Source organism: Nicotiana attenuata, chromosome 4 (assembly GCF_001879085.1).
Source record: "Nicotiana attenuata strain UT chromosome 4, NIATTr2, whole genome shotgun sequence".
NCBI classification, from domain to species: Eukaryota; Viridiplantae; Streptophyta; class Magnoliopsida; order Solanales; family Solanaceae; genus Nicotiana; species Nicotiana attenuata.
Window position 1 is genome coordinate 1509059 of NC_031992.1, and position 10334 is coordinate 1519392.

Genomic DNA, 10334 nt, shown 5'->3' on the forward strand with positions numbered 1-10334 from the left:
AGAAAATGCTTGTATAGGTTTGTAGGCTAAGTGATGATGCAAATATGCTATTTTGGAAGTATATATGTATATTAAAAAATATGAGGGCAAAATTGGGTATAACACTAAGTACGTATATAAATAAAGTGGGCAATAATCTAATACTAATAAAGATACATATACTAGTAAAAATACATAGAAAATCAAACAGACTTTTAACAACCCTCTTTCCCTTTGGGCCCGAGTCCTCATTAATAAATATTGTCGCTCTCATAGAAACTTCCAGTCCCAAACTCATACCCGTCAACGTAGAACTGATTCAATTATCTGGAGCAACATTCTTAAGGGATGGTACTTTTATAATAAAGGTATCCGTTGGATCATTGGAAATGGTAAAAGCATTAATTTTGGGCATACCTAATGATTACCCAATATTGCTACCGGACATACTCTCAATATTCCAGACCTCAATGAAAATGGATCTTGGAACCTCAAAAACATTTCTTTTGAACTGACATGCCAGTTGCTTAACACTATTAATAGTGTTCAACTACCATTATTCCTTGAACATGAAGATTGGCCAATTTGGAAACTAACAAAAATCGGCAGTTTCAACTCAAAAACTGCTCGGACACTTATCAAATCTAGCCACTCACACACTCTCAACTTCTGTTGGATTTGGAAGCTCAAGACATCAAATAAAATAAAATTCTTCATTTGGTTATGTTATCATAATCGTTTACCAACCCGAGTCTATTTAAAATAGATAAGGACTCAAGTGGCTACTTAAAAACCTAATAATTCTTCATTCATGACAATCCATCCTCCTTGAGAACCTTGTCCTCAAGGTTCTTTAAAATATTATGAAAACTGGGACATAATGAAACTGTAATCTTCCCAAATAGCTTGCTCATGCAGTAGATTAGCCCATTGCACCAGAACTTTGAGTATTGACTTTTATTTCCTTTCTTCACCATCCTTCTGTCCAGTACAACAATTGGTTATGTCAAGGGCTGTCCTTCAGCAGAACAAATCGGAGGATCTATTGAAGGAACAACCTGTGATCCCACTTTCTTCTTAAGATGAGAAATGTGAAAAGCAGGGTATCTTGGTTGTAGGGGCAAATTCAGTTTGTAAGCAACAGGTCCAATCATTTGTGCTATATCTGATAGGGCCCATAGAATTTAGAAGCCAACTTAAGACTTTTCCTCACAGCTATGCTAGTCTGTCCATAGGGTTGCACTTGAGAAATACCCAGTCACCTTCATTAAACTCTCTCTCTGTTCTTCTTTTATCATCTTCATCTTCATTCTATTTTGCGCTTTCTCTAAATTCTCTTTCAGTACTTTTGCCATAAATTGTCTTTCTCTGCGAACTTGATCAACAATGGCTACTTTAGATTGTGAAATTAATTCAAAAGAGAGTTGTGGTGGTTCATACCCATACATTACTCTGAATGAAGTAATCTTCAGGGCTAAGTGGTAGTTGCTGTTGTACCAAAATTCAGACAATGAAAACCATTTACTCCACTCTTTATGTTTGTGTTCAGTCATGCATCTCAGATAATTCTCAAGGCACCTATTTAACCTTTTAGTTTGCCCGTCAGTTTGTGGATGATAAGAAAATTTTTAAAGTAATTGTACCTACAGGTTTTTGAAAAGCTCCTTCCAGAAATTATTGAGGAAAATCTTATCTATATCAGACACTATGCTCTTAGGTAATCCATGTAGCTTGTACATAGTGTCCATAAACACTCTAACTACCTGAAAGGCTGTGAAGGGATGAGACAAGGCAATAAAGTGAGTATATTTGTTGTAACTATCTACCATATCATAATAGTATCTTGCCCTTCTGATTTTGGCAAACCTTCAATGAAATCTAAAGATATGTTCCCAGGATTTTTCTGGTACAGGTAATGGCTGTAGCAACCCTGGATAAGCCACTTGTTCATCTTTGGCATGTTTCACATTCTTGGACAACCTTTTTCACATTTTCAATTATGAAAGGTCAATAGAAAATTGCCTTCACCCTCTGATATGTTCTTATCACTCCTGAATGTCCTCCCAAGCCAGAGTTGTGAATAGTAGAAATTAGTTATTGTCTGAGAGTACCATGATTGCCAACCCATACTCTTCCTTATGCCTTATTAACCCTTGTTGCAAAGTATTATCCATCAACGCAGAAGGATTAATACTCAAGGTGGTTACTATCTGTACCACCTCCTGGTCTCCTTCATAGCTTGCCAACACTTCTTCAAACCACTTAGGTTGCAGCTGTGTTAACATCAAACATTGTGGTTGATCTCCAGTAGGTTGTTGTTCATACTTTCTCAACCGTGCATCTGCAATGATATTTTCTACTCCTTTTCTTGTATTGGATCTCATAACTTAAACCCATTAATTTGGTTAAGACTTTATGCTGAAGAAAGATTGTAATTTTCTGTTCCTGCAAAAACTTCAAGTTAAAATGGTCAGTTTTGATGACAACGTGTCGCGGATGCAAGTACTGCTTCCATCTATCCACTGCAAGGAGTAGAGCAATCAACTTTTTCTCATAATGGATAGTCCTTGGTGCCTTTTGCTGAAGGATTGGCTCATAAATGCTAATGGTCATCTGTTCTGCATCACCATTGCTCCCGCTCCAGTATTAAATGCATCAACTTCTAACATGAATGCCTTGTTGAAGTCATGTAAAGCCAGAACTGGAGCAATTGTCACAGCCTGCTTAAGGTTATAAAAGGTTGTGGTAGCTGCCCCATCCCGGTTTAATCCTCCTTTCTTTAACAAATTGGTCAAGGGCTTGCTCGATTGTGCATAGTTTTGATAAAATTTTATGTAATATCCTGTTAAACCCAGAAAGCCTCTCAACTCATTAACATTTACTGGCTGAGGTCAATCTAACATTGTAGATACATTTTTGTCATCAGTGCTTACCTCATTGCCTGAGATGATGTGTCCCAAATATTCTACCTGTGATTGCCCAAGCTAACACTTGATTCTTTTGGCAAATAATTGGTTCTTCCTCAGTAGCTGCAGCACAACCTTAAGATGTTTCAAATGTTCCTCCATGTTTTTACTGTAAACTAGTATATCATCAAAAAATACCAGTATAAATTTTCTCATTTGTTCAGTGAACACAGTGTTCATCAAGGACTGGAATGTGGTGGGATCATTAGTCAGCCCAAACGGCATGACTCTGAAATGCCATAGTCCATGGTGAGTTCTAAATGCAATTTTGTGTTCTTCTCCAGCTCTTATTCTCGCATGATGATAACTAACTCTAAGATCCACTTTAGAAAATACATTAGCTCCACATAGTTCATCTAACAGATCATCTATCATAGGGACTGGATACTTATTTTTAACAGTCAAGCTATTCAATCTCCTATTATCCACACATAATCTTCAAGTAGAATCTTTCTTTTTAACCATTAAAGTAGGAGAGACAAATGAAAATTGACTAGGAACCACAGTTTCAGCTTTAATCAAGTCATTAATAATGGACTCTATTGCATTTTTCTGATCATGAGAATACCTGTAAGGTCTCAAGTTAAATGGCTGAGCACCAGGAATCAAATTAATAACATGATCACAACTTCTTTCAGGGGAAAATTCAGTTGGTTCTTGAAACACATCACTGTAGGCTAACAATAGTCTTTCCACATCAGGCTTCATAATTTCCTTCTTCTTTCCTGTAGGACAATTCATTTACTACAGACAATTCAGCTAGCATTGTACCAGTTCCGCAGTGCAGTATTCTACTCAAGGCATCATTGTCTACTGGTGTGATCTTAGGTTTCTCATTTGCTCCCAACAGAGTCATCATTCATCCATCTTTTATAAAACTTAGACTGTTAGGTCTAGTATGCAGTATTATTGGGCTACTATATCAATCCAGTCCATTCCTAGGACCATATCACATCCTCCCACTTTAAGCCGCATGATTTTGAAAGTAAAGAGCTCATCCTGCATCTGCCAATTAAACATAGGGCTCTCCTTGTCACATCTCGTAATATGTCCATTGGCCACAACAATCCTTTATGGGATTGTCATAGAATGGACAAGCAACTTCAACATTTTTAACTACATGAGGATCAATGAAAGAGTATGTATATCCACTGTCAATTAATATAGTCATTGGAATCTTCTTGGTATGTCCCAGTAATTTGATAATAGAGGTAGTCCCTCCAACGGAACTTAGTCCCATTACCACATTCAGAGAAACTTCAGCTTGTTCCTCGACAAGTTCTTTTAAGGTTTTAGGTACATCCAAAAATTCCTCCATCTCAGGTTCCACTTCAGCTGCTACTCCTTCCATAACGTGAAGAGTTTTAGCCTTACATTGATGCCCGGGCTCATACTTCTCACGACACTTATAGCAAAGTCCCTATTTCCTAAGTGCCTCAAAACTGTTTGGTTTGAGAGGAGCTCTATTGGCAAGCCTCTGATTGGGTTATGTGATTCTCAGAGGTTGGTTTGGTGTTGGAGGTTGTGCTGGTTGCTTTGGGTTTTGTTGTGCTTTTGGATAAGTGATGGCTAAAGGTCTAGGATAAGTGAGATTTGGGTTGTTTCTGATTAGTAAGAGGGCAGTAAGGGTTGAGAATGACTCTTCATACAGCTTCGCAATTTCATACGCATCCATATCAATCACAGGATTTGCCAACTTCACTAATGGCTTTCGTTCAGGCTTCAAGCCACTAATATACTCCCTCCATTTCATATTAAATGAGGTACTTTACTTTTTAGTCTGTTCCAAAATAAATAACACATTTCTAAATTTGGAAATAATTCAACTTTAAACTCCTCATTTTACCCATTTTACTCTTAATGAGAAGCTTTTATAACCGCACAAAAATCATGGCCCCACAAAGCTTTACCCCTTAAGCTTTTAAGACCACAAATTTCATAGTCTTTCATTTTTTCCTTAAACTTCGTGCCGAGTCAAACTACCTCATTTAATTTGAAACGGAGGGAGTAATAAAGTTAGAAACAAAGTGAGTCTCATTTAACAATGGGTTGATGATTGTTATATAGCTGGTTAACTCCTTGAATCTTCTCCTGATATTGGTCGACACTTCCAACCTGCATCATTTTGTTAAATTCATCTATAATATCCTGTGGTCTGATATTACCAAACCTCCTACAAACCTCAGCACAAAATTTCTGCCAAGATACCCTTCCTCTATGATTAACCAAGTAGCTATCAAACCAAATATCCACCCGTCTCCCACATGCATAGAAGTTATTTCTCTTGTTCAGAAATATTATAGAGGGCAAAATATTTTTCACACTTCCGTAGCCAACCTCTAGGATTAGCACCATCCAATTCCGGGAAGTTGAACTTGGGTTTGAGGGATTACTGGTTTAGGTTCGACTGAACCAAGGTTAACTGGGGTTGGTAAAAGTGGGGTACTGGAGGAGTGAACATGGTTTTGAAAAATAGGGGAAGGATTGAAGATCGGGGATAGGGGCAAAGTAAAACCACGACCTACGGGGAAAGTCGAGAGGTACTCAGTTGATATACGGGAAAACTACAACTTAATAGATAAGGACTCAAGTTTCTACTTAAAAACTTAATAATTTTTCATTCATGACAGAACAAATGAGCAAAGTCCATAGAACATAACCGTGGAGTCCAAACAATTTTAACCTGTAAACTCGACGAGCGAAACAAGATAGAATTGAATGAAAATGATAAAGATACTTGAACAAACTACTTTTAACTTTATTCAGGCAACAACGTCAGAATAACACAAGAAAGTTTGTTTGGTACAGCATACGACCCAATCACCAAAACAGTATACTCTACCAAAACAACTGATTTCTTGGATTAATCTTTCAGCACAGCAACATATTTGAATATACTACTATCAGCTTCACATTGTGGGCCTTACATTGAGACGGGACGCGATCTTCTGACCAAGAGTTTTGTCAGCCTGCAACATATTCATGCAAAACATTGTTATCTTTCTGTCGCTGGATATATGTGGGACTAAAGAAACATCTAATGGAAAGAACCGAGACCTGTGACCAGTACGAAATCCAGATACTGCGTATCTCATGAGTGACTCTAGGATCGGATAGAGCATCAACCCATCTGCAGATAAATCTTTCTTGCCTGCAATAACAAGGCCACCAGATAAGTAATTGAGAGGGGTGGAAAGTTGGTGAAGTTAAAATAGCAAAGGAACTAAACTACCTGTCCGGTTCCCAAGATCTGTATCTCTCTCCCGGCTGCTTGAAGTTGTTCTCTTTTTCAATGATGCACTGCAATAGATGACAATTACGGTTTATGAAAATCAACTTCACACCAAAATCAAGATTTTCAACATGAACAATAGAATAAACATATCATCACCTTGTCGCGCTTTCCTGTCAAGACAGGAGGAGGAATTGGATACTGTTCTGCATGACGACAAGGATCAAACCTTGAGGGGAAATAGTTGACCTGAGAAAGCATATGGCATCCAGTTAAAACATGAAAAGAATTAGAACCATCCACATATCCACCCTTAGAGTTGGTGTGGGAACCAAAATTCACAACATAGATTCATAATTGACTAAGTACCTACTCCTGCCCTCCTAAGTTCACATAGACACAACAGAACAACTAATCTAACGAGTGAATAACATGCTTGATGACCCCTTTTTTTCTTTGTTAAATGGATAAACATTTAAAATTTTGCAATCCACTATAAAAAATTACTGCACCAACAACCTGTGTAGGAAGGGTGCACTATACCTCTTCATCACGGTGCATGAAATTCATGAAACCTTCGTGGTGATTATTGTGATGAGCACACTTGGGAGCGTTAGCTGGGAGCTGCAGATAGTTTGGCCCAAGACGGTGTCTCTGGGTATCAGAATATGAGAATATCCTAGTCTGGAGAAGCTTGTCATCCGAATAGTAAACACCAGGGACAACAATGGCAGGGCAAAAGGCAAGCTGCTCATTCTCTGCAAAGAAGTTATCGATATTCTTATTCAATACCAAGCGACCAACTGGCTGCAATGGCAAGATGTCCTCAGGCCAGGTCTTGGTTACATCTAGGGGGTCAAAGTCAAATCTGTCTTCATGATCAGGATCGATAATTTGGATGAACAGTTTCCACTCTGGATAGTTTCCAGCAGCAATTGAATCATAGAGATCCTTGGTGGCGTGACTATGATTCGCTCCTCCTACCTTAATAGCTTCTTCCTCCAACAAGCACTTGACTCCACAAGTTGGCTTCCAGTGGAACTTCACATAATGTGCTTTCCCAGCTTTGTTGATCAACATGTAGGTATTAACACCGGAACCTTCCATGTGCCTGTAATCTTGTGGGACACCGAGATCATCAAACAGGAAGGAGAACATATGCAAACTTTCTGGATGATGAGAGAAGAAATCAAGGATCCTCCAGTTCTCCTGAATGTGGGACTTCGGATTTGGTTTCAGTGCATGAACCATGTCAGGGAACTTCATCCCATCACGGATAAAGAAGACGGGGAAGTTGTTTCCGACCAAATCAAAGTTGCCCTGAAGTACAAAAAGGCAAAAAAGTAGATATGTGCGAATTTCAGTACCAACAAAAAGTAAATTAGAAAACTACAAATTCAACAAAAGTAATCCACGGAAGCAGCAAATTCAACCTTAATTGTTCGGAAACACAAGGCGGCCCTTAAGTAAATGATTATTGCCGCCAGAGGAAAATCATAAGGAACAGAACAAGGAAGAGAGGACACTTGAACTTCGCTGATTTTGAACATTTCTCTTTAACAAGTGAAAAATCAGCAGTTCTTTTTAACAAGTGAATACTCCCTTTGACATCATATTTGTTCAGAATAAATGACTGACCAAAAAAATCAGATTACAACACTAGATAAACGAATTTATGATCTTAAATGGTGTTTACAGTTGGATTTCATCGAGTTTGAGATTAGATAATTATTCTGAACAAAATTCACATGGGCACAGAGGGTTGCTGTTTAAAATTACTCAAAAGCACCGAACAAATGGAAAATCATGCAAATTAAGCATCACTAAAGGCTGAAACCGAACCACTTCTCACATAGAATACTTAACGTTTCAATTCTTAGTTTCCAAATGGTCAACGCTTGCGCTTCAATATTTTTTTTAAAAATCAGTTGCTAATTGCAGTCAGCAATCCTGAGAAATGAAATATAAGCTTGGTTTCGGAACAACGCTCTCATACCAGCTTAACAGGCATGAATTCAAGGATACTAAAGAATAACAATCTGACTAGAAAAACATGGCAAGAAAACCTAGCATCTGATTGAAAATTACCTCTCTGGTGTAAAATTTTACAGCAAATCCTCTGGGGTCCCTGAGGGTTTCAGGGCTTCCACGCTCGTGGATAACAGTAGAGAACCTCACAATAACAGGTGTCTGGACACCAGGAGCTCGGAGAAAATCAGCACATGTAAGATGGGTAATATCATGTGTGACCTCAAAGAAACCCTTGGCACTGGCACCTCTGGCATGAACAACGCGCTCCGGAATTCGTTCACGATCAAAATTGGCAAGCTTCTCCACCAGATGATAATCCTCAAGAAGAATTGGCCCTGCCAAAAAAGCAACGAGTTTCAAAATTCTTCATCCATTGCGCAAAATCTACTAAAACTGGAAAATGTTGAAAACATTACTATGATATCTCTAAAACTGCAAACCAGAGAATTTTATTTGTACTGATCTCATGAGAAACACCTTTATTACAAAGGGCAAATTGCATGATTTGAAATATAGAAAGAGTTTTTTAGCACTTTAATCAAGCTCCACCAAGTCTTGCCTGATTCAAATTATTCAAATGACATAGAAATGGTGAAAAGTGACAGATCTTGAACTTTCAACCGTACAAGTTTTCCTATTTTATTACACTGTTTACTGCTGACCATTATGGACGATAAAGAATCAAGCTAACCACATGTTTAGATCCAGCTCCTACTCATACCATGTTAATTACTTCCGTCTAGATCACATTTTTTGCGCCTGAGCATCACGGAGGACCAAATCAGGCCAACAAAATAAGAAAAGCACTTCCTGTTTGCTTATGCATTTATGTATTCATAACGACAAATGCAAAAGGAAAGATTGACAACACAAACCAGCTGATGGATTCACCTTATGACCGATTCAGAAATACAATAAGGAAGGCATGCCCAAGAGTTGACAGAAACTATATTGTCTTGACCTCAATCATCTTAACCATTAAACTAACAAACCAAATGTGTGTCCCTAACTTCAAATTATATGTACTAAAAACATTAAGGAGGAATTCATCACATCCAAGAAAACAAAACATACCATACTGGAATTTGGTTTCCCACACCCTTTAAAAAAAACAAGTTAGAAAGGATAACTGTTCTTATCAGTGTCCGTCGACCCTTTTTGTCACAACCCTCCTCCTTTACTAGCCGGGAATATGTTCATATACTAAATATTAGAATAAAAAGGAATACTCCACACACCAAAAAGAAAAGGTAAGAGACTTAAAAAAAATACCTCTAGTTCCAACAGTCATGGAAGAGTTGTTGTTCCACACGGGAGCACCGTAATTAGTTGTCATGAAGGGGGAATTGTTAGCGCTTGAAGGACGATACTGTGCCAAAATTTCACCATCATTAATCATGAATCTTATGTACACATATAACATAAAGCAAATCAAATATCCACCGGAAAAACTCATAATTCTAGCTCTATCTATTTCCAAAACCTTAAATCAATTAAAAAAAAATCAAAATAAAAACTAAATTAATTTTACGTATATCCATATGAAACCATAATGAAACACGAAAACAAGGATTAAATAATTAGTCTTCGGATGATCGAACTAAACACACACACCAAAAAAACTTAAATAAACAAGAACATTTCAAAATAAAAATTAAATCAATTTCAAGTATATCCTCACAGAAAACAATAAAATAAGGACAAAAATACCAAATTAATTAAAAAAAAAGGAGCTTAAATCAACATTGATAATTCGAGATAGAAATTCAAATAACTTCTTTTACCTCCTTGGACAAACCATAAGGAAAACCAGAAAAAAAAAACGTAAAAGGAATAAGCTACGAAAGAAACATATCAACCTAAGAATCAAATTCAACAACAACAAAAAAAAAATTCCTTTTTTGGAAAATCAAAAGAAATCTTATGCAATCATACAGATCATTATTAAAAAAAAACACTCAGAAAAAAAAAATTAAATCACAAGATATCGAAAGCAATAGATTTTCCTTTCTAATAGAGATTGAGAGAGTACCTTGTAAGGATCCATGGCGAGATAAGAGGAAAAGAAGATTTTCGGCGAAACGAAGAAGAAACTCAGTCGTGTGGGCAATCTGTTTTAGAGTGTC

General features: G+C 37.3%; 1 protein-coding gene and 1 long non-coding RNA gene across 2 annotated transcripts; both read right to left on the reverse strand.

Moving 5' to 3' along the window:
* On the reverse strand, positions 1379 to 4752 carry LOC109224806. The gene is made up of 2 exons (XR_002067769.1): positions 2913 to 4752; positions 1379 to 2821 (listed from the first exon to the last, which is right to left on the reverse strand). It is a non-coding gene; the product is annotated as an uncharacterized LOC109224806 (long non-coding RNA).
* Positions 5643 to 10334, reverse strand: LOC109224807 (catalase isozyme 3). The gene is made up of 8 exons (XM_019389341.1): positions 10241 to 10334; positions 9481 to 9577; positions 8266 to 8543; positions 6721 to 7497; positions 6337 to 6426; positions 6178 to 6245; positions 6003 to 6096; positions 5643 to 5914 (listed from the first exon to the last, which is right to left on the reverse strand). The coding sequence occupies exons 1-8, from the start codon at positions 10253 to 10255 to the stop codon at positions 5855 to 5857; spliced, it is 1479 nt and encodes a 492-aa protein (XP_019244886.1). The 5' UTR covers positions 10256 to 10334; the 3' UTR covers positions 5643 to 5854.